The sequence below is a fragment of the Chaetodon auriga genome, chromosome 2, assembly GCF_051107435.1.
Source record: "Chaetodon auriga isolate fChaAug3 chromosome 2, fChaAug3.hap1, whole genome shotgun sequence".
Taxonomy (NCBI): Eukaryota; Metazoa; Chordata; class Actinopteri; order Chaetodontiformes; family Chaetodontidae; genus Chaetodon; species Chaetodon auriga.
The window spans coordinates 14,295,546-14,313,292 of NC_135075.1; the positions used below are offsets into that span (position 1 = coordinate 14,295,546).

Below are 17,747 nucleotides of genomic sequence, written 5' to 3' on the forward strand. Positions count from 1 at the left end.
AAGAAATGGACTCATCACCTTTGTCGCGCTTGTGCAGCTCGCCTTCGACACAAAAGTAAATTATTGGTTTTATCACAGTTAAAAGTAGTAGTAGTAGTAGTATTCCGCAGTATCGCAAATGCTTTCTCTCACGGCATTTAAGACAATTATGTCTTAACCAGCGGAAAGCGGGCAAGGACGAGAAATCGAGAGAGGAGTGAGAGCTCTCGCTTCCTCTGCCCCTGTCCCCCTCGTTGTCTTATCGCTGAGCCCAGGCAGCTCATTAGCATAAAATGTGTGTCAGTAGGACAGCGTGAGCTCACATGCCATGCGCACATGCTGTAGAGCTTTAAGCAGCATTCCAATGTCGAACGAGCCCAATGTGCCGTCTCCACGCGGGGCTCTCGGCCAATGAAAAAGTGAGAAAGAGTAAAAAAGAGTGGGGGCATGAGGAAGGGAGGTGGGTGAAATGTTTTCAGAGAGCGTGACAGAGAGAGAGAGAGAAGAGAGAGGGAGAGAGAGAGAGAGAGAGAGAGACATCCCTGATACACATCAACAAACAGGCGGTTGACGGGACGCGCAAAAAGAGAGCAGAAAAAAAAAAAACTGGTCACATTTCTCAGGCACCTGAAAACGTGCTGGTTATTTTAGGCCGCGTGTTGCTTATTGATGAGTGGGGAGTGTTTAAACTACTTCCACTCCGGTCATGTTTTAATAGTGACTGTACATGGCAAGCAGCTGAATGCTCCTGGACCTCAGTGATATAGAGAAGCTCTATACAGTGATATCTTAGAACAGGCTGGCATCATAAGCGGTGCAGACGGAGAGCCGAGCTGTCCCTGTGCGTCCACTCACCTTGGAAATTATTTGGATCAAACAGAGATCTGCTCCGATTTCCTTCCTGAATATTTCTTTGAGCTACTTTCTCTTCGCTGACCGGGTTTTCTCCAGAACCCCGATGCCCTGTGTACACTCCCGTTTGGATACTCTCTCTATGCCCTGGCAGTTCATGACTCTTTCACCTACATCAACGAAACTCCTCGGTGGCAAGCAGCGTTAAAACATCCACAAATAAATAACAGCTGAACAGCATCAACCGACTGGAAAACATGGAAAACAGCCCTGGTGGTAAGTAAGCTTTAATACTGCTTTTTTGGGGGGGAAATTATTTCAGTGGCAAACAGCAGTAATTTAAAAGAAGCAGACAACGGTGCATTGTGGGAGCAGATGCCATAGCATTCGTCTCCTTAAATATTATTCTTACATAGCAAATGCATTGGTTATTTTTTGAGGGATGATTTATCAGCACTGCATGTATAAGTGCACCACTCAATACCTACATAAAGCTGCTTGTTACAGCGCCACGTACGCGAGCGCAGAAACGCTTATTTTAATCCTGTTCCACTGCATGTCATTCAAACCGCTGCATAAAGCACCGAATTTCTGAGCTCTGCCAGTTTCTCCTGTTCTGCAGAGCTGAAGCTGACGGGTTTTAAACATTTTAAACGTGCAGCTCTTGGGAATCCTACTGTTAGGAAACTACACACTTTGGGGGCGAATACGGCGGGCTTTTAACTGTCATTCGGCTGTGTGAGATGTGGCAGGTTGCCAGGTGCTTCTGGGCTGCAGACAGTTGAGTTTGGAGTGAGAGCTGAGGGGGACGGAGAGGGAAGTCCTCTCTTTGCGGCGGACTTCCGATTCTCCGCATGTAAACAAACTCACGTGAAGCGCGACCCAAGACGACCCTGACCGGGCACGTTCCCTCTCCACAGTTGCCCACCTCACGTACCTTTAACACATTTGTATTCAGTGTCGTGTTATTGATCGTGACATTAGGTTGAGTCATACGCTCGCTCCACATTACGGCCTTTAATGGCTAGGCGGGGCTTCCGTAGTTCCCTAAAACCGTCCCATCTGACTCACTTACGGGAAGTTGTAGAGTTTTTTTTTTGTTTTGTTTTGTTTTTTGCAATGTGTGAGTCGTTTAACTTGGCTGTTGATGATATCCCAGTCTTTTCCCAAAACACACATGAGTAGGGTATGCCAAGGAGCAGTCACGCCCTCTGAGTCAAAACAAGTCAGGCCTAATCGGTGCCAAATTTTCCATCCATTTACTAGCCTACGAGTTGAGGAGCAGTGCAGAGTAGACATGGTGTTCTGCCAGGACCTGAATCATGATCTGACTGTAGTGGGAGCTGATGATGAATGAGCGGAGAGCACACCGCGTCTTACCTCTTACGAACCAGTCGATACCAGTTTTAAAGCATTTGCCGTGATCTCAGCGGAGCCGCTACAGAGTAAAGGATGTGCCAGGCTGTGTTCACGTTTGTCTGAATTTCTGCTCTTGTAGAACTGAGCATGAATGAACTGATCATTCAATTAAATGTTAGTGTATTATCAATAAAATATATTGAAATCAACATCACAGTGGAAAGTGCCTTAGACCGCGAGATTAAAGTATAATAATGCACAATGACGCCGTTTATTATAAAAATGATAGCTGCGGTAACCAAACACTAGACAGACATTCTGACGTCCTTGAACAGCGGCTGACCACTGGCATTGTCATGTCTTCTCATCTGCTCCCCGCCCGGTGCACCCTGGGTAGAAACAGTCGCGATAACGCTGCGAATCATGCGCCTCATTTTTTTAATACGCAGTTCCCCCGCCTCGAGCTGACAGCACGTGTACACAGCCTCAGTGTCCACGTGCCGCGCTTGATTCCCAAGCACCCCGCCCCTCGCCACCGCGCGCACCCTGCTCGCGCTCGGCTCGCACGGGGATTCCTCTGTATTTGTTGATAGATTGGTCAGTGGGTCAGAGGGGTTTAGTAGCCCCTTTGCTCGTCCTAGTTGCTATAACTGCTTTGAAATGTTTATTAGTGACTCCAGTGTGGTTTATTAAACCCGAAGTATCGCTGTTTGGTGCATGAAATGACATATTAACCTACATCTGGCTGCCTTCAGCCTTGATTTTGGGTGACATGGCTAACCAGTTCCTGTTTTTACTGTGAACACCCACCACCATTTATTTCTGTAGGGGTGTAGTTGCAGCCTTTTTAATGCCTAAATGAACCATTATTGTGCAGGCATTGAGCATTATTCACAATTAGTACAATTACAACAAATTGTTAGTGCTGTCTTATCATTGACAACATAAACACAGATCAGTTACATTTAACAGATGGTGCAGCTGTGGATCAGTGTTTTCTGTGCTTTCAGTTTTAATTCATGTGAAAGATTGTTAAATAATGTGGAATACTGTGTTTCTAGATACATTTTTTATCAGTCACTCCTGCCTATGTTTACTTTGAGGAGCAAGATTTCGCAGACTGCTTGTGGTAACCTCACGTAGAGCGATCATAAATCATCAGTTAGTGTACTGCAGGACATTTTGGAAAGAAGTCATCAAATACAGTTTTGTGTCTACAAAGGGGATGATGAGTGTGAACCCATGATAATGTAACTTGAACATTATGGTCTATAAATATGAAAAAGACCAACATCGCCCCAAAAACGTGCTTTCATTATTCCCAAAATAGTACCTTTTTCTATAAATGCAAAGCCCAGTAATATATTGAATGCATCTCAGGTGTCGTTCACGGTAACGGGAACAATGAACTTAATGCTGAGCTCTGATGTCAGTCCTGAAACCAGATTCTGTGTGGTCGTCAGCTTGACAGATGATAACACAACCAGCTAATTCTCATTAAAAGCTGAGCTTGATTCGGGGAGATGGATAGTATTTCTACTCAAGGAGTATCACCTGCTTCCTCTAGTCTGTTAGGTATGTATGGATGAAACCACAAGACCTGCGGGTAAAACTCATTAAGCTTTTGAAACTTCTTTTTTCTATAGCAATAAAAGCACATTGGAAGTTCATGTGATAGAAAGCAAATTTTGGCCCCATGTCGCCTTCATAGAACCATCCTCTTTGAAAGTGCTTCACAAATAGACACACGACATGAGGGCAGCTGTTTCACGTGGATTGAGGCTTACTGGCCATGCACACTTGTAAATGTCCACATGTAAGAGGACAGAGAAGTTGGAGCTCCCCCCCCCCCCAGACATGATATGAGCATGGTGTCTATACAGTTTGCCTGCCATGCATGCGTGCATGCCCAGGGGGTGGGAACACACGCGAGGGGAGGTCAGGGAGGACTGGCAGAAGGAGGGGCCATGGACGGTTTTTTGTTTATTCTGTAGTCTTTATGGCTCTGTGTATATCCAGGTCACATGTTATAACCTGTGCCTGAGTACAGGAGGGATGAGATTCCCAGAGCCGGCACCCAGTCAAACCAAATTCCAGGAAATGGTTACGAGGAGACAGAATATGGAATGTTTTGAGACTGACGGGGGCGGCGATTGTGAATGTGGAAAGTGGGTGTGGAGTTCATGTGACAGCAGGGTGTGACCCTAGCCTCTGCAGGTGATACACATGTCCATAAAGCTTTATCTTTCTCACACTGACACACAGGAAACCGCACAGGCACATGTAACAATTGTGTGTGAAGTGAAGTCACAGTCACACTGCCACTGCACACATGCACACACACACACACAAGCCATGAGGCCACTGGAGTACCTTGCATTCAGTGTTGACACGTGTGAGCAGAGGAATTAAGGAGGCACTTAGGGCTAAACAGAAATGCAGCACGTGTTTTCTCAAGGAGAGAAAGCACAGGAGGCGAGGGAGGCTTTTTCTCAGATGATTCAAAGTCCTTGTGAGGAAATGCACGCAGAATGATAGTGTAGACAATCCAAGGGTATTGTGAGTATTTTAGATAACACAACTACTACAGTTAGATGCACTCTTGGTCACGTCTCCTAACTTGGCTGCAGTAACCTGTGGGGCAGAATAGGGCAGAGATTTGCATTGAAAGTTTTTAATGAAAATCTCTGTCTGTCAACTAACTGATGGTGACCCACAAAGTGCAATCATGATCATCATGATATGAGCCAAGTGACACAGATTGTGAATGAAGAGTGTGAAGCACGCTATTTCTGCACATGGGAAATGTTATAGATGGCTGGCTTTTATGCAGGTATTCAGGATATCTGACACGCTGATGTAGGAGCAGATAAAAAGCAGGGCTCACTCTGAACCGGATACACGGATCACTGAAATGAGCAGAAATATATAAATCCTTGGAATCATGAATGTCTGATTTGCTTCTCATCACTCTTTTTAGTTCTATTATCATGATGCTATAAATTAAAACAACTATATCAGCCTAAAAAGTGTTGTAGATTTGCACGTTGCCATTCTTTAACCCCTGTGACATAAATACACAATTGACTAAAACCCTCAAGCAAATCATTTTCAGCAACGTGACTGTCACCTTGTGCACAGTTTCTGGTGACTCTGTGGAATGCAAAGACTTAAGGTGGCTGTGCCCTGCTTGCCTCCCCCTACGCCTGTAGTCACAGCATTAGAGCCCTCTCTATTCCAAACGTGATCAGCCCTAGCGCTTGTTATTGTACTGCTGCTGTTGTCTACACGGGACTGCGCAAAGAGCCTTGTGAGCCGGGCGGGAACTGTGTCAAGAGTCCATGTGAGCTCCCGGTCAGGTGGCTGGCAGATAGATGGTTCTGCAGGCCCGCAGCCAAAACAGGGAGGGAGGGAGGAGGAGGATAGAGGAGAAGGGAGGGGGCGGGAGGAGGGAGAGGAGGGAAGACTCATTGCTGAAAGCGAGCAGGCAGGGAGCTGGCTGGCTCAGCCTGCACGTGAGGGGCAGTCTTTCATCTTGCAGGGAAGAACAGTGTCTGCAAAACAAGGGGGGCGGATGGGTGTTGTGTTGAGGGGTAATAAGGCATTTCCGTCTTGATGTGACATCCCTAAACAAAGGCCTGTTTATAGCCTGTCTATGGCACTCAGAGTCAACATGCTGTCATATTATGATCATCATGTTATGCTGTTTCCTCTTCCATAAAGATAACAGAAACGTAGCGTCTGTTGAAAGCCTTATCAGAGCATTAAATCTAATGTTATTTATAGACAAATAACCCGTGTGTGGGTGATAGTTTGACCAGCTGATCAGGGTATTTATCTTACCTGGCCATTGTGTATTTAGTATTATTTATTGACATAACACTCAATGGGCTAAAATATCACTGTACAGTAAAAGCAACATGCCGGCTGGCATGACAAGGTCTTTTTCATTTGAGCATCTAACAGATTAGAAAACGAAAGACTCTTTACAGATATCCAGGTCAGAGTTGTTGTTGCTCTAGCTGTGACATTTTTTCTAAATTATTCATCAGATCAAATTTCTGTTGTCCCAACACGATTGGGGTTCTGTGTGTGGTTATGGAAGTCTGCCAAGTAAGCTCACTGAATCAAAGTGGAGCATTGCTCAACACTTGCACTCCCACTCACACTGGTGCATGCGAACACCGACCTAGATGAAGATCAGTGAACTGAGCTTCTCTCCCCCGCTCTGTTCCTCCAGGTGGTGTTATCTTGTACGCTGGCTCATCCAGCAGTGCCAGTCCAAGTCCTGGCAGCCCGTCAAGTGGATACCAGACCCAGTCGCCCTCCTCCCACTCGCAGCCTTCATCCCCAGAGGGTGTCTCCTTTCAGGAGATTGGGACCCTGAAGCAGAGAGGAGAACAAGGGGGAGGAACTCCTTCCCCGCGAATGGTCTTCCAGTTTCCTGAAGTAAACAATGCTCCCGTGGCCCAAATAACGACGGTATCATCGGCAACCTACAGCCATCCCACGGTGGCCAAAAGACCTTGTGGTTTCACTGGCACATTCACCAGTAAGTATCTAATCAGTCCCGTCCTTCCTGTTCTCCTCTGTGTTTACCTGCCAGTGCTTTGTCATTACATTTCCCTCTCTGATGATGGATGTACGCCTTTTTCAGAGACTGGTGGTATGGTGCTTCTGTGTAAGGTGTGTGGGGACATCGCATCCGGGTTCCATTACGGGGTGCACGCCTGCGAAGGCTGCAAGGTGAGGCAGAATAAAGGAGGTGTTATGTCGTATCTTTGTTGTCGCTGTGTACAACACATTGCCACAAAAGACAGCCTGCAGAGCCCTCATTGTTCTTGTGCCTTCTGCAGGGTTTCTTCAGACGCAGCATTCAGCAGAACATCCACTACAAGATGTGCGTAAAGAACGAGAAGTGTCTCATCATGCGCATGAACCGAAACCGGTGCCAGCACTGCCGCTTTAAGAAGTGTCTCTCCGTGGGCATGTCCAGAGATGGTGAGAGACAGTCTTTAATTAAGATACTCAGACACATGGCAACAAAAACTGCAACGATTTCTTTTGTTTTCTTGGAGGATTTTGTTGATCCCAGTGTGCAGGGTTACATGGAGAATCAGATGTCAGACAAAAACAAAAGCATTTTCTTTTCATCTCCGTCTCTCTTCACTCTCCTCTTTTTGTCTGTTGTCCCTCCCTGTCTTCCTCTCTCCTTGCCCCGCTGTCTGATTTATGGCAAGAGCAGCTCTCCAGTCCCAGTAGTCATCAGTCATGGACAAACTGTGACAAATACAGTTTATTTTGGGAAATTGGGGCACAAAGTTGTTGATTACCCCATGTGTTCACCAAGATGTACAATCTTACCTGTTTTTCATTCACAAACAACCATTTGAGAGACATAATGTTATTCTGTCCTGTTAATCATGAAAACCCACAGTGGCTGACTTGAATTTAACATAATATTAACACATTTAATCTGCTGCGATGCATTATTTCGCAGCAGGACTCCGATCTCTCGGGATGCGGTTAAACTAGGTGATAATAAATCACGTTTTTGTTTCTGGAGCAAACATTTTTAGCTGACCCAGAAAAGCCAAAATGCAGCAGTGAAAAATCACCTGCTAATTCATCAGATCATAAAAGGGGAGCTGTAACATTAATAACCGCATGCAACATGTTTTCTTTTCCTAAACATGCACACAGTTTCAATTAAAAAGAAAACCACCCCAGTGCACAGACCCTCAAAGGCGTCATTTCTTTGACTTCCCAACAAGATATCTGCTCGCAAATGAGGGTTTGATCATCCATTTTTCTTCCACTTTCAACCCATCTCATCACCTCTTACCTGCCTCTCTTGTCTCTTTGACCTTTCTGCTTCTCACTCACTCTGTCACTTTGCTAATGACATCATGTTCAGTGCTGTTGACCCACTGACCTACTTCCACCAAACAAGAGAGCAAGTGCTCAACTAGAAGACAGAAAGCGAGAGAGACGGAGAGAGAGGGAGAGAGAGACTGGGGGAGGTGGTGTAGCATACAGAGGGCTATAAATAGGGCTGTCAGTGGAGGTGCAGAATTGAAAAAGGGGGGAAGGGAGGGATTGGAAAGGCTGGAGAGGAGGATGAGGCAGTCGGATGAGATGAAGGCTTAAGTGTTCATATTGTGGTGAAACAGCTGTGATAGATGCAGAATAGACAGGGACAGTAGCGAGGTCGCGGGATAAGTAATCCACATAGAGATTACAGCCTGAGTGTCAGATCCACATGAGAACAAGAAATGCTTGTTTCTCTTAACTGTTTGAATATGAAAATCACATTAACTGCCCGAGTGTGTCTGCTGCTCACTGTATTAATTCAAGTCCTGCCAGTAAGGAACTGGCAGGCAAATCAATGCTTGATGCCAGTAAATGCTGACAGAGGATGCTCTCTTCTGCTTGTCCTCAGCTGTGCGTTTTGGGCGGATTCCCAAACGGGAGAAGCAGAGACTGTTGGATGAGATGCAGAGCTACATGAACAGCCTCAACGAATCAGCTTCCATGGAAATGGAGATGTCGCCTCCCTCCGATGCCCCCTGCAGTCCACAGAACCAGATGGGGGACGGATCGGGCTCCATATCGCAGTCTTACCGCAGCAACGTAATGAACAGTGAGGAGAAACCCCTCAAGATGGCTGCCGTCAACAGCAACGTTGCCACTTCGTCTTTCCAGAACAGTTCGGCCCAGGAACTTCCCCTGTCGCAGTCAGCGAGCCAGACTCAGCACACAGTTCAGGGGGAGCAGGCCAACCTGGCATCAAGCTACCACGTCCCCACAAACTGCCCTGTTAACCCGCCCAACAACGAAAACTCCGCTAACACTAACGTTGACAACGCTAAGTACGCCTTCTCCTCCAATCAGAATCAGTGCCCCTTCAGTGGCAGCCTATCATCTCAGTCCTACACAACCAATCAGAACAGTTACCCAGCCAGGGATTCCCATAACCAAAGCCCCTGCCCCTGGAAGCTAAATGGAGGAGCCAAAGTGCTGGTGAGACCCCTTTAAAGGCCTTATTGAATATGTGAATATCTATCAATTTGATATCAGTGAAGTCCATAACGCTTCCTTCAACTCATTCTGTCCGTCTCTCCTGCAGGCCTGTCCACTCAATTCATGTCCCGTGGCTCCGGCCAGTCGCTCCAGCCAGGAGGTGTGGGAGTCTTTCTCCCAGTGCTTCACCCCTGCTGTTAAAGAAGTGGTGGAGTTCGCAAAGAGCATCCCGGGCTTCCAGACGCTCAGCCAGCACGACCAGGTCATGCTGCTCAAATCTGGCACATTCCAGGTACGTCATCTTAAATTTGTCGGTGGGACTGAGGGAGTTTTTCTTTATGACCTTTCTTATCCATTGGACTCTGCTCTGAAGCTGACCTGGTTTTGTTCTGATCACAGGTTCTGATGGTGAGGTTCTGCTCCCTGTTTGACCCCAAAGAGAGGACGGTGACCTTCCTCAACGGGCAGACATACTCACTGGCATCACTGCGGGCTCTCGGCATGGGCTCCTTACTGGACGCCATGTTTGAATTCAGCGAGAAGCTGGGATCTTTGGGTCTGGAGCCAGACGAGATGGCCCTTTTCATGGCTGTGGTGCTGGTTTCTGCCGGTAAGGCTCATGCATACATGTACACAAGCAGATGCTGTATGCACACTTTTCCTCCAGCCTAACCTCAGTTTCTCCTCTCTGTCTGCAGATCGCTCTGGTATAGTGGAGGTGGGAGCAGTGGAGCAGTTGCAGGAAAATCTAATAAAAGCTCTGCGCTCTCTCATCACCAGTCGCCGCCCAGATGACAGCACCCTCTTCCCAAAGTTGCTGCTACGTCTGCCTGACCTGCGCACCCTGAACAACCATCACTCTGACAAGCTTTTAGCTTTCCGCATAGATCCATGAGTCCAGGGAGCTAAAGCTGACTGAGGTATCTGCTCCGGGGAACCTCCCTGCTTCCCCATGCAAGCCTGGCCTGCAACATACAGTACACTGGCCTATGCATGATGGACAGTTGTTGTTGTAGGAGCTGTGCCACGTCTGATGCTGTGTGGAAAAAAAATATCAGTGAGGGGTGTCGGCACAGCAGGAGACGGAGGCTCCTGAACTCAGACTGATTCCTCCTCCAGTCGTTTCCAGGATTGCTAAAAGAAAAAAAAAAAAAAACAGAAGAAAAAAACCCTCAAAACATAGACTGTGTTCTTCCTCTGGTTCTTCAAGTCATCATCAGACCACCAAGTCATCACCTCTCCCTCCTGGAGTTCGTCAGAGCCAGTTTTCTATTCTCAAGACCAAAAAGAAGAAAGAGGCTGTTGTTCCTCGATGGACTTTGTCCTCCTACCCCAGCTCACAAAGCTAACAAGAGGGAAGCACATACTCTCCCAGAGAAACGTGTACAAACATTCACCAACAATGATTTCTTAAAGTACATTCATGCTACAATGTGTAAAGGGCACTTTCCGTACACTGAGAAGACCTCTTAGGTCAATACATAACAACACAGCAATAGAAATGTCTGATACACAGTTGGGGGGGGGGGGGGGCGGTTTGTGTAAGCCCTTTTGAAACGACATAAGCTATTTTCACAACATGTCACCATGTGGGAAATCTTAATGAAAATCACCCATTTGTGATTGAGAAGTGTATAACATTTTTAAGAAATGAGAGTAAGTTGCATTGCATTTGTATGCGGTAATCAGGGAGAAATTATTGGTCATTTTAGACCATCTGATGCGTTATATGTTAAGGTGTTTTGTTGTAAAATTTGTATATAAAACCCTTGTTAGTTCAGATTCTTGGATATGTAAATGAAGTTAGTATTGAATTATTGTACGATGTCACAAATAATAGATTGCTCTACAGACTGCAAAAGAGGAAGCAGCATTTGAACCATGTGCTCCGAGTATAAACTTTTTATTTGAAGATATATAATTGAAATAAATGTACTGTCGACTGACTGCATCACCTTGTGAATATTTTGTAAATGTTTTCTGGTTACAGCATAGAGTACCATTATTAAATGACGTTATATAGCATTTCTCCTTGTGCTCATCTTTCTTTTTCACTTTCTTCCTTAATGCGATGCTCCCGTCAGTATTGCCGAGACATACCGTGGAGCCGTAGCCTAGCAACAGAGGCAATCAGCCAATCATGCTCCAGGTCTGAGAGCCATTAGGGGGCTTATACTAACAAGAAACACCACTTGATTTTTGAGTGTGTGATAACAAGACAATGTAATTTCAGACAGCATCACACTTAAATAAAAGGTGATGTTTGCCACCGACACAAAGTCGACAAGCAGCCGGTGGGAGGGAGACCGTCAGCTGATGTATGCATGTATGCAAACACAGCACTGCAGGTTAATTTGGGATGTGAATGTGCAGATGCTCTTGGGGTGACTAGTCAGGGTGCCAGACAGCACAAATAGACCTCTGCTATCTGCAGATCTGGGAAAAACCTGATAGTTTAAATTTCTGGGAACAATTTCCATAAACAGTAACTGCAGTAACAGTAGCATTCAGAAGTCCCCATGTCATCTGCACATATATGTGATTTTCATATAGATCCTGATACAAATACACATAGAATACTGTAAAATGGTATGGATTCATGCTAAAATGAATATTCACTGTGAGGTAATTATGATTGACTTCTCCCCCCTTTCGCTTTTTATTTTTAGTTCAGACATTCAGGAGAACCATACGAATGCCAGGAGACACCAGCAGTATGTTTGTTTTAATTCAGCAACCAGATAAAAAGCAATAAATCTCTTCCACATCAGGTGGTTCTGGCAGGAAAAAGGACTGTAAGCAATGGCATGCATTTCCCTGAGGGCCAGGAAATGAAAAACAACACATCAGCCAATAGCTACCCTCTGCCCTCTTCTTATCTGAACTTTTACTCTAAAGTAAAAGACTGAAACTCTTCTAATTTGAAGTCTCACTGCTGTCTCTGCTGGAGTTGCGACACAGCCAGTGTTCCAGTCATTTCTATGAGTCATATTGTGGTCTTCACCTGCCACCTGCTGGACAGGATGAGAACAACACGAGCACATTTTGGCCATGACACCATTTAATGATGCAGGGACCAGAACTATTACTGAAACCAAACTTTCTGACTGACACCTTTATTTTAAAGGAACTTTATGGTGAGATTGTTTTATCAAGGTCCAGTACGATTTGTAACCTGCCATAATCCCCTACATGATTTTAAAAAGTAACTCAGTGAATTTAAAAAAAAAGTCTTGCTGTTCTTACTGCAACGTAATCCAAAAACTTGCAGCATTACACCAAGTAATATATTATCGTCTGCTAGTGCCATCTAGTGGCTAAAAGAAGATTGAATGTTTGTTTATGGGCTGAGAAACCCATAAACAAACATTTAATGCTTCAGTTAATAAGAAAAATTCTAATTCAAAATGTGAGTTTGTGGTTTTCACTGGACAGGAAGGGAATGAAAACACGTAATTTGAACAGTAACTAGTCACTAAAGGAGGAGTGGAGTAAAAAAAAAGTTACCTCTGAGATGTAGTGGAGTAGAAGTATAAAGATGCACGAAACGGAAATACTCAAGTAAAGTACAAATACCCCAGTTTTTACTGAACAAATATACGTATTAACATTTCACCAGTGGCCTGAAGTAATTCAGTCAGTGTGCTCTGACCCAGACTAACATTTCAAAGTTCAAAGAAAGCTAAATCAATGTGATCCTAGAGTTGTTCCACACTGACTGACTGAATGAATGAATGAATGAATGAATGAATGAAAGGAAACAGTGGCTTTGTGGAACCCATGGAACATGATCAATGGTTTTCTTATGCGCGTCCTTCCCCTGCGATCTATTTTCAGGCAATATTCATGCTAAAATCTCCCATTTCTTTGGCGCCCTGTATCATGTTGGTTCTAAGTGTCTCAGTAGTTGAACTGTGGGTGCTTGCTGGTAAATCTCATTATTCCTGTTTTAAAGGTTATGTGTGTGCTCCGTAATGTTCTTACCTTCAATCTCATTAGTCTAGTGTGCCTGTTACCAAACCAGTCTCTTACACAAAAACATGATGTCAGAAAGTTTGCTCGATTACTGTTGTGTTACTAAAAAAAGACGGAGATGATAATTACTCCATTTATACACATAGAAATGCAAAACGACAGTCTACATTAAGTGTATTATGAGCTGTCTTGATAATAATCTTTATTAATGTTGTGAGTAAGCCTGTTGGTGTATACAAACACACTGACACGTGCAGGGGTTGGTTCTGTTTTAATATGTTCTTATACAATATGAACAGGCCTATGCTGATAATCATATATCCTCCATGTCTGTGCCCCTCATTTTTCTCCAAAAGTGGAGCAAAATAGTTATGTAATGCATATGTAATTCAGATATATAAGACCTTTGAGTCTTTCTGGTGAGCACTAGGATGATTAACTGTCCTGGAACACTGTTGAGACGGTTTGTGCCAGCAAACAGAAACATAAACGACACCCCTGTTTAGCAACAGCAGTGGTACGGCCTGGCTTCATCTCTGTGTTTTGGGAATACCTGGACTTTGCTGGAGCGACCTCATTAGGCCGATGAGAGGGGTGGAGTGGGATCAGGGTTAGAGGGAGATTAACCACACAGAGGCCTATAAAGCTTCAGTGTAATCCGCGCACTGGCGACAAATTCAGAGCAACAACTACTCTGCAGACATCATATTTGCTCGCAGTGTCCTCGACCACACAAACCACATTAAAACGAGAGTAAGAGGAGCTGAGATTTTTCTGTTTTGGATTCAAAACACTGACTACAAGCAAAGTATTTTGCCCGTGACTTCAGAATAGTCTTCATTATCATCAGCAACACAAAGGTGCAAAAAGGGGGAAATCATGAAAAAGGGAAAGGTATGTTTTTAATTTTCCTACCTTACAGATACACGGCAGCCTTGTGATGCATTGTGTTATGATTGATTTAGAATAATGTCATTTCAGGAGTCTGTTCTTTTTAACCGGAATGGATACTGAAACTCTCCAAAAAGGCTCCAAAAATGAGCTCACAGACATGAAGAAACGTGGCTTTGAGTTAGGAGTGTTTGATCTCTTTTAACATCACAGCCAGGGTCAAAAACCATCAACCAAATGATGACATTAAAATAAAAGGTTTGTTGTTTTTGCGTGTGTGTGTGCAAGAGCTCATTGAATGCACACTGGCTTCTCTGTGCTTCAGCTACAGTGGTGTCTATCCTGGCTCCGAAAAGATGGAGGCCCACCGCATCCATCCTAATCCTTTGAACTATTCAGACATGGATTTGGGTGAACATGGATGTTTTGTGGACAAATCCGTGATGGAAAATTGTGTGCAGGCATCTTTTGACAGTGAAATCTAGAGGGATGTAGACCAAACAGCTAAACAATAGGTGAAGGTACAATGAGCACTGTGCTGGTTCAGGTGTGTGAGCGCAAACACGATGTTTAAAAAGACACTTGCGCTTTTTTATGCACGATGAAGTTGATTCAAACTGTAATTTTACAAAGCATACTTCCCAGCAGGTGAACGATGACAATGAGCCCCCCACGTATCAGGAGGCGACTGCAGGTAAAAGCTAAAGTCTTTGTGGTCCCTCATTTCCCCTCAGTTATAAGTAACACAGACTTACTTACAATAACTGATGCATGTTTTTTTTTTCCTGTATTATGATGTTTTGTGTCATTGCAATTTGTAACTTGGATTATTAAGTGTGATAACATGGCACTTTGTTCATGTTTGAAAGCTATAGCTTGAAGTGTAGTTAGCGTCTGAGTGATGCTCTCCATGCAGCTCACGTCTCCTCTCTCTTCAGGCTATGATGAGATGGAGGCCCAGTTCGCTTGGGACGACATTACCATCAGGCGGACCTTCATCAGGAAGGTATGAAAGCGTTATGTGAGACCAGCGACAGCCGAACAAACACATAGTGACACCATTGCTCTGACACAGTGTATGTCCGCCCGCAGGTCTACGCCATCCTCCTGGTTCAGCTGCTCGTCACGGTGGCCATTGTTGCTCTCTTCTCATTTTGGTAACCACTCTTAACCTCTATCACTATTTAAACCTTTTGTTTTTTTTTAAACACTGTGATGAATCCGTGTTACTGTTGTCTCCACAGTGCACCGGTCAGGTTTTTCATTCAGACTCATCCCGGCTTGTACATGACATCGTAGTAAGTGAAAACACACCATGACTCACATTACAGAGCCACCTTATCTGTGACTTCATATGTCAAGTTTTGACTCATTGTTTCCCCTTTTTTTGACAGTCTCATGTTCTTTGTCACCTACATCGCACTGACCTGCTGTGGAGACCTAAGGTCAAGTTTCTTTGCGATATAACTTATATCACAGATATTGCGTAAAGCTCATCTATAATGCTGTGTAGATATACGTTTGTTGTAAAGTGGATTTTGTTTTTTACCTAAACAGGAGGCAGTTTCCTTGGAATATCACTCTGTTAGTTCTCTTTGTGAGTATTTGTCACCTTTAAAACAGCACTTCATAATAGAATACAGTGTGCTCTTTACACGTAAAGCTTGACTGTGGTCATATGTCTGCACTTTTTCCCCTCAGACTCTGAGCATGGCCTTCATGATGGGATTCGTGTCGAGGTAAATACACATTGTGGTGCACACTGATGCACTGATTTCAACTCATCCAAACCTTTTCACAGTAAAGGACCGCGTTGAACGTGACTGCCCTCTCTTCCTCCAGCTTTTACAACACCAAATCAGTGGTTCTGTGTCTGGGAATCACAGCTCTGGTGTGTCTCTCTGTCACCATCTTCAGCTTCCAGAGCAAGGTGAGAGGAACTGCTTCAAACTGCTTTCAAACAACCAGACACACAGATTCAGTTGAAACTCCATCATCATGTTTCTCTCTCTCTCTCTCTGTCGCCTGTTGCAGATTGATGTCACATCCTGTCAGGGCGTCCTGTTTTCTTTGTGCATGGTCATGCTTCTGTGCGCCATCACCATGTCCATCGTCGTCCCTTTCGGATACGTGAGTTCACCTCCTCCATCCGTACACACACCTTTCTAGAAGAAGTCTAAAATAACTGAGCGCAGGTTAAAGCCTCAGGTGCTGGGAAGGGATTAGCCTCACAGATAATCTAGCAAAGCCCTGCACTGTCTTTCTTCAATTAGCATGCTTCTTAAGCGTTTTGTAATGCTTTTTTTTTTCTGGCTCCACAGGTCCCCTGGTTACATGCTGTTTATGCTGTGGCGGGAGCCATCCTCTTCACACTGGTGAGAATCACAACTGTCATCAAAACCTCAGCCCTGTCCATGCGAAGTGTTTTTGTTTTCTCATGTGCTCTCCTTGCTTTTGCCCCCTGTCCCTCCACAGTTCCTGGCCTTTGACACTCAGATGCTGTTAGGGAACAAGCGCTACACGATAAGTCCAGAGGAATACATTTTTGCCACCCTCAGCATCTACCTGGACATTATCTACCTGTTCAGCTTCCTGCTGCAGATCATGGGAGGAGGCCGCGAGTAAAGCGCCACCTTTTCCAACATGTATCTGTCTCTCAGCTGCACTGTTTGAAGTCTTAACAAACTCAACAACCGATCTGGATTCATTACCCTCGCAAACAAAATGACATCAGGGCTTTGATTTTTTTTTTTCTTCAGTTTTGTTCATATATGCATCAAATCTAATGTAAGCAAAGTGAGAGCAGTCTGTTTGTTCTTTGCTTTCGGTTATGTGATCTTGTCTATACAACCCTGCAGCTGGTTTTGTCTCTATGCACTGACGTAGCCGACGGCTGCCTGATACCTCACTGTCGTAGTTCACTGTACTCTGGCCGTTCCTGTCCATCTGTTTTTGTATTGCTCTGAGGTCTATTGTGACCCTTATCCTAAAGTTACACAGCCATTCTGCTAATAAGTGGACAAAACACCCCCTAAAACAAAGTTAAGTATGACCAGTTTCATGCATTACTGTGTTAATCCTTCATTCAGCCAAGAAGGGAAGATTCAGAAAATCTGCACTTTCAAGTTCAGCAGGGTCGTTTGCTTTAATAACCAACAAGCTATGCACAGCAGCTACAGTCTGTTTTGTACTTGTTTTTAATGCACTGTCATAGATGACAAGTTTAACGTTTTACTGTATGTGTGTAAGATATTTTCATATTAACAGCTCAGTTTGAGCATTCATGTTTATTGGGGGGAATTAGTGCATGAGTGAAACCCGAAGAAGAGGATTCAACTAATTGAACTGAGATACACCACCCACCACAAAGGGACAACATACAGTACACACTTTAGAGATCAGTTGCAATTTCTGTTGTAACTTTAATGTGGCCTTTGGGATGTGATAGGAAATTATTATTATTAGAAATGTTTTAACTGTATAGTGAATAAAACAGGAAGCTTGTTCATATTTTTTCTAAGGACAATGAGCTACGTCCATTTGATTCTGATATTATTCAAATAAAACTGACACATGGATAAATACTGTGTCTGCCATGTGAAAGGTGGCAAACTGTGATTATTATGATTAAGTATTGAGTATCTGTGTAATTTCCCCTCAGGCTCTCT

At 44.4% G+C, this 17,747-nt stretch overlaps 2 protein-coding genes across 3 annotated transcripts; both read left to right on the top strand.

The window, feature by feature from the left end:
- The first annotated feature begins 487 nt into the window (after positions 1–487).
- On the top strand, positions 488–11,238 carry LOC143336465 (nuclear receptor subfamily 1 group D member 1-like). The gene is made up of 8 exons (XM_076756667.1): positions 488–1,107; positions 6,431–6,742; positions 6,848–6,936; positions 7,047–7,191; positions 8,633–9,213; positions 9,320–9,505; positions 9,613–9,823; positions 9,912–11,238. Exons 1-8 carry the CDS (start codon positions 1,089–1,091, stop codon positions 10,106–10,108), a joined length of 1,740 nt encoding a protein of 579 aa, XP_076612782.1. The 5' UTR covers positions 488–1,088; the 3' UTR covers positions 10,109–11,238.
- A 2,631-nt stretch (positions 11,239–13,869) lies between these two features.
- Positions 13,870–17,682, top strand: faim2b (Fas apoptotic inhibitory molecule 2b). 2 transcript variants are annotated; one of them, XM_076741174.1, is made up of 12 exons: positions 13,870–14,082; positions 14,725–14,773; positions 15,018–15,085; positions 15,172–15,236; positions 15,324–15,377; positions 15,474–15,524; positions 15,637–15,676; positions 15,781–15,818; positions 15,922–16,009; positions 16,114–16,209; positions 16,401–16,454; positions 16,555–17,682. In XM_076741174.1, exons 1-12 carry the CDS (start codon positions 14,068–14,070, stop codon positions 16,702–16,704), a joined length of 768 nt encoding a protein of 255 aa, XP_076597289.1. In that variant the 5' UTR covers positions 13,870–14,067; the 3' UTR covers positions 16,705–17,682. The 2 variants fall into 2 exon arrangements, with proteins under 2 accessions (XP_076597289.1, XP_076597298.1); XM_076741183.1 differs by having other exon boundaries at positions 14,728–14,773.
- Positions 17,683–17,747: the final 65 nt, after the last annotated feature.

What these genes read in the sequence shown, in the direction of transcription:
- faim2b (XM_076741174.1), top strand. An exon ending in GTTGCTCTCTTCTCATTTTG is followed by an intron (nt 15,237 to 15,323) that starts GTAACCACTCTT and finishes TTGTCTCCACAG; the next exon opens with TGCACCGGTCAGGTTTTTCA. An exon ending in GGCTTGTACATGACATCGTA is followed by an intron (nt 15,378 to 15,473) that starts GTAAGTGAAAAC and finishes TTTTTTTGACAG; the next exon opens with TCTCATGTTCTTTGTCACCT.
- LOC143336465 (XM_076756667.1), top strand. An exon ending in TTTCACTGGCACATTCACCA is followed by an intron (nt 6,743 to 6,847) that starts GTAAGTATCTAA and finishes CGCCTTTTTCAG; the next exon opens with AGACTGGTGGTATGGTGCTT. An exon ending in CGTGGGCATGTCCAGAGATG is followed by an intron (nt 7,192 to 8,632) that starts GTGAGAGACAGT and finishes GCTTGTCCTCAG; the next exon opens with CTGTGCGTTTTGGGCGGATT.